This window comes from Myotis brandtii, unplaced genomic scaffold, assembly GCF_000412655.1.
Source record: "Myotis brandtii unplaced genomic scaffold, ASM41265v1 scaffold44, whole genome shotgun sequence".
Taxonomy (NCBI): Eukaryota; Metazoa; Chordata; class Mammalia; order Chiroptera; family Vespertilionidae; genus Myotis; species Myotis brandtii.
Window position 1 is genome coordinate 1,577,923 of NW_005366833.1, and position 6,302 is coordinate 1,584,224.

Genomic DNA, 6,302 nt, shown 5'->3' on the forward strand with positions numbered 1-6,302 from the left:
ATTTAAGTTCTCTCTTAGCAAACTTCCATTACAATGTAGTGTTATCAACTGTAGTCACCATGTTATGTATTAAAACCTTATACCTTATTCATCTTATAGCTGAACATTTGTACCCCTTTACCATTTGTCTCCCTAATTCCCTCATGCCCCAGTTCTTGGCAACCACTTTTCTACTCTGTTTATATGAGTTTGGCATTTAAAAAATCCACATATAAGTGATATTATACTGTATTTGTCTTTCTTTTTCTGGTTTATGTCATTTAGCATAATGCCCTTAATGTCCATCCATGCTGTCTCAATAGTAGGTTTTTCTTTTTGTGGCTGAATAATATTCCATTGGGAGAAAGTGTGTGTGTGTATGTGTGTGTGTGTGACATCTTCCTTATCCATTCATCCATTTGACAGATTGACAGGCACTTGGGTTGTATCATGTCTTGGCTATTGTAAATAATACTGCAATCAACATGGGAGTGCAGATATCACTTTGAGATAGTGATTCCATTTCCTTTGGATATATACCCAGAAGTGGGATTAGGTAATTATTTTTTTTAAAATTTTTTACAAGCTACCATACCGATTTCCATAGTGGCTATACCAATTTAAATTCCAAATATTCAAAAGGCTATTGCACAAGGTTTCCTTTTCTCTACATTCTTGCCAATGCTTGTTATCTCTTTTTTTTATGATAGCCATTCTAATAAGTGTGAGGTGATATCTCTAGTTTTGATTTGCATGCGTTTCCCTGATCCGTCCACATGGGAACACTAGCTGAGGGAGGTTTATAAATTGCAGTGAGCATTTATAAGGTAGTGAAACACTGATTGTTCAGGATGCATTGTATCTAATCTGGATATATATTTACACCAAGAATCCCTTCCTTTATCCCTTTCAAAGTTTCTTTAGAGTAGATGGCATTCCCTTGAGCAGAATGGGCTATGTTAGGTATGCTTACATATTTATTCTCCAAAAAGATGTTTTTCAACTGCCCCCACATGGAATATTCCCAGGGCTTCAAAGGGCTGCCTCACCAATTAAAAATAGTTTCACCAAATTCATTAGACATTTCCCCAAATTTACATTTTAGGCCTATTTATTGGGTGGCTGCTATGTTAGTACCATGTTTTGAAGAAGTAAATAAAGCTGGAACCCCTAAATCTCTCTCTCTCTCTCTCTCTCTCTCTCTCTCTTTCTCTCTCCACTCCCACAACCCAAAAGAGCATACTAAAATTTTAACAATAATTAGTAGCTTGTGTAATGAGATTTATATTCTTGTGTTGGTTTCATCATTATTTTAAGATCAATATTTTGACTCTCTCCTTTATAAGGGTGCAAATGCAAAAGATAAAGAAGTGACAGAAATTTTCAAATGGAGATAAAGTTTTAGCCAGAGAAGCATGTCCTAAAAGAGTTTGATTCACAGAGAGAGATGGGCATCTTAAAAAATTGATCAATTCAGTCAAATATGAAATACAATGGTAAGCTGGGAGAGTGAGATTAGAGCAAAGGTTCTCATCCCTAGCTACACATGGAAACTAACTCCGAGGCTTTCGATAAAATAGAGATGCCTCGTGTCTACCCCCACAGCATTGAATTAGCAGATGTGGGATGAGGGGTCAGCATCCAGATTTAAAAAATTATTCCCAGGTGATTCTGATCTATAGCGAAGTATTGAGGGCCACTGTTTTACAGCAATTCTGCCTGTGGGTGTTCCAGAACACAGCAATAGGAAATGCTGGTTGAACTGAATCTTGGAGGATGAATTGGAGTTTGATGTCAAAAGGTAATCTGAACAGAAGAAACAGAGGATTTACAGTCAAGAGCCAGGCCAGGACCAGGTTGATATGGGGATTTGCAAGCGTGGAGGATGTGCGTGTGAAAGAAGAGAGGGCATGGGTACCCACTCAGGGGGCAGAGAGAATGTGAGGGCTGGAGCTCATGACAGAGAGTGCTGGGCACTCAGGACCCTGTGGGCTATAAGGGGAAGATCTGGTCACAACGCCAGGTAGAGACAGAAGAGGCCACAGGCAGTGAGGGCCACAGGGCAGGATTTCAGAGTCATTTGTAAGGCGGAAGTCACCAAATTTGACAACTATACATGCTGTGTTAGCAATATCATTTCCAAGATATTTTTGAGTCTTCACTTATGTATTTTCCCCTCAAATAATAGAAAGCATTCTCTTGTATTCACATAGCCCCTGCTATTTTGCCTTTTCTCTATATGCTTAGAGACTACTGTAAAAAAAAAAAAAAAAAAGGATGCCCTGTCACTATGTAACAGAATGAGATTTACATATACATTCATTTACATATACATACATTTTGTATTCACATATACATTTTTTTCGAATGAGATATACATTCATTTATATATACATACATTTTGTATTCACATATACATTTTTTTCTGTATCAACAGTCACCTTCCCCAGAGCGCATACTGAATAAGCCTGGAAGCTGTGGGAGCCCAGGGGCGAGAGAATTCAACGAGCCCAGTCTGTGTGCCGTTGTGCTCTCTCACTTGACATTTGTGAATGTAGATATGTCTGACAAGTGTAAATAAGGGTGTCACACCTCGGAGTGGTACCCATTTCCACCTCGCCATTCCTCAGGCATGTGTTCAGCGATGAACGTGCTATTATAATCTTCCAGCATTTTCTCAGTCGGAATTTTGTAGAGTGCAGTGGTGAGTTCTGTGATTTCCAAGGCATAGACACGTGTTTGCTTCTTTCTCCTTGCAGAATTCAGCGCATTTTCAAATACCTTGAAAAGGTGCCGGAATGAGAAAAAGAAATACTCAGTGTTTAACCAGCGGACAGAAGAGGCGTCTGCCACACAATACTTCCAGGTCAGGGAAGTTGCCCCAAGTGGAATTGACTTGTTTCAACGTGTCACACACCTGTGAATACATCTGAACAGGGTGGTGGGTGGGGAGGAGACTATTGATACTGTCCTGCAGTTGTTCTGAGAGCATGGTCCCCTGAGCAGCAAGAGTAGCATCACCTGGATTGGAATCCCCACTCTGTCACTTACCAAGTTGTCAGGACTTGGGCAATTTTCTGAGCCTCAGTTTCCTTAGCCAAGGAACATAATTCATCAGATTATTGTGATGATTGAATTTGATAGTAGGATGTATGTGAAGCACTTAGAATGGTGCCTGGGAATAGAAAACTACCAAAAGATGGCAGGTATAATGAAGATATGTATTGCTTATGGATACAAATCCAAATATCTTTTGCCAACTGGCTTGCTTCATCAGGGTTACCACCATCACTGCCTTCGGCTGCACCACCACCCTCAACCAGGAGTTCTACCCAAGTTCTGTTTTTCTCTCTGGGCTGATGGGACTCATGGGGCCATCCCTTGTGACCCTGGCCCTTTCTCTTATTTCTATTATGCTCGGTCTGTGCTATCTCAGAGCCTCTGCTTTGGGAAGGACCCCTGGGCATTTACCTGGTCAAGATCTAGACCTGAAACTATTGTATGGAGTAGCAGTCAGAAGTCTGGGGTCAACTGAGAGTTCTGCTCTCACAAATAGGGCCAGTGTCGACCAGTCACTGTGTCTGTCAAAGCTGCGACTTCCCTGTGTGTTAGGCTAGGCCTGCCTTGACCAGGTGGCTGTAAGAACCAGATGCTCATGCAGGTGCTGCCTTGCGGGTTGTTTACACTCCCTCTGGCTCTCTTTTCCTTGCAGTTTTATGGCTGCATTTCCCAGCAGCAGAACATGATGCAAGATTTTGTGAGGACAGCCACTTACCACAGAGCCATCCTCCAGAACCACGTTGACTTCAGAGACAAGGTAATGCTGGCTGCAGGCCATTCATCTCTTATCAGTGGTTATAACCATGTTCAGAAGTCTTGCCAAAAGCTAGAATCAAAACTAAGCTTTGATAGAATTATCATATGACCCTAAAATTCCACTCCTAACTATATACCCCCCAAATTGAAAGCAGATATTTAATCAACTGTATGTACATGAATCTTAAGCAGCACTGCTCACAATAGCCCCAAAGTGAAAACAGTCCAAATGCTTATCAACTTATGAGTAGATAAAAAAAATGTTGTATAACCATACAATAGAGTATTTTGAATATTACTTATATTTCTATTATCCATAAAAAGGAATGTAATGCTGATACATGCATCAACATGGATGAGCCATGAAAACATGCTAAATGAAAGAAGCCAATGTCAAAAGCTCATATGATTCCTTTTATAGGAAATATCCAGAATTAGCAAATCATATAGAGAAAGCAGACTGGTGGTTCCCAGAGACTTGGGGATGAAGGAAATGGGGGTGGCTGCCAAGTGGGTACAGGGTTGCCTTATTAGGTGACGAAAATGTCTACAAACTTGATAGAGGTGATGGTTGCACAACATAGTGAATGTACCAAATACCACTGAACTGAACCCTTTAAAATGATTCATGGTTAATTTTATGTTATGTGAATTTTACCTCAGTAAAGTAATTAAGCTTTGAGTGTGGAAACTCAGGAGGCTGTATGCACTGTTTTGGTGCACGGAATAGGTTAGGAGCCTAATAGCTACCTAAGGACTAGCTCTTACTGTGTCCATTTACTTCCTTTTTTTTATGGACTCCACAAGTGCCTGTATCTATTTCCTTCACAAAATGGATCTGAATGATGAATGATTGTGAACACATCATTGTTCTCCTACCTGTGTTTGAACACAAACAAAGTGTTCAAAATACGGTACAGTTCATCTCAAAGATGAGTACTGCTCAGTGGAATCAGCAGTCATAAGACCTAGTTTCATATTTTCCCCATGGGTGATCTTAGGCAAAACACTAATTTCTCTGAGCTGCACAATCTCTTCCACGACCATAGTAATTGTAGATCTGCAGTATTAACTCCCCAAGAAGGAGGTGGTGGAACATTGAAATAATGGTCCAAATGACTCATGCTTCCCTGTGTTCACATCCACTTGCAAAGTTACGTAGCTGCTTCTTTCATCACGAAATGGTCTAATTTTTTACCCCCTATCTCTGTGCTGTCCTTGTGATGTACTTTGATCAATAGAATAACAGAGATGACACTGAGCGAGTTTCAGATCCTGGGGCTTAAAGAGCCTTGTGACTTCTGGCCTCACCTTCTTCGAACCCTGAGAACACCATACTGGGAGGAAGCCCAGTGTAGCCAAATGGAGGTGGAGAGGTCACATGGAGGAGAACTGAGGCAATCCAGGCAACAGCCAGCACCAATTGCCAGACCTATGAGTGAGGCCATTTGGGACCTCCAGGTCTAACCATACCTCCAGCTAAGTGCAGAAACATGAGTAAGTCCAGGCAAAACCAGCAGAGAAACTGCCCTGCCCTCCCATAAAGTTGGGAGAAGTAATAAATTGCTTCCAGTTTAAGCCACTACATTGTGATGTGGTTTGTTCTGCAGCAATAGCTAATTAAAGCAGAGAGATCAAGAGTGAAAAGGTTGTGATAAATAAACCTCCAGTTAGAAGTTGATTTGCCTCTGGCTTTCTTTCCTCTGCAGCTCCTTTCTGATATCAAGCCCATCAGACATTTTTTGTTGTTCTTCTCATATTTTTCAATTCCAAGTTTCTATTTGGCTCTTCTTTATGCCATTTGGTTTTTGACTGAGACTTTCTGTTTTTTCATTGATTTCAGCAGTGTTCATGATTACTAGTTGGAACTTTTTAAATAAAAGCTGCTTGAAAGTTCTTGTCAGATAATTCTAATGTCTATGTCACTGCTGTGTTAGCATCAGTTAATTATTTTTTCCCAAGGAATTGAGATTTTCCTGGTTCTTAACATGCCAAGAAATTTTGGATTGTATTATGTACATTTTCCATATCATGTTCTTAGACTCTAGGACTTGTTTAAAGCCGATGGATAATGTATTTTTGTTTTTGTATTCATTCAACCTGGTTAGGTTCAGGCTGTGAGTTCCATGCCACTAGTTGCTCTTCTGAAGGCTCTGGTTCCTATGTCAGTTCAGTTTTCAAATCCCTAGCAGTATTGTTTGGATCTGTCCCATGTGCATGTCACCCAGTGGTCAATATGGTACCCTAGTGGAGTTCTCAGTTTTAGTTTGCTAATAAAGATAAAATCCATGCATGCACAGGTTGAAGATAAAGCAAGGAATCTACACTAATAAAAGAGAAACATGGTAATTAGCGTACGACCGCTACCCTTTTCATTGGCTAATCAGTGAGTATATGCAAATTAACTGTCAGCCAAGATGGCGGCCGGCAGCCAGGCACTGAAGGGAGCACGAGGCTTGCTTGCTGCAGACTCCAACATTCCCCGCCTCACTTGCCGGCCTCTCAGC

At 40.8% G+C, this 6,302-nt stretch overlaps 1 protein-coding gene across 1 annotated transcript in view; it reads left to right on the forward strand.

The window, feature by feature from the left end:
* Positions 1-6,302, forward strand: part of LOC102254206 (histone-arginine methyltransferase CARM1-like) — a 206,584-nt gene that overhangs the window by 96,221 nt on the left and 104,061 nt on the right. Inside the window, exons 3-4 of the mRNA XM_014546316.1 lie at positions 2,739-2,845; positions 3,692-3,796. Coding sequence (XP_014401802.1) covers positions 2,739-2,845; positions 3,692-3,796 — 212 coding nt within the window. The remainder of the gene's footprint in view (positions 1-2,738; positions 2,846-3,691; positions 3,797-6,302) is intronic.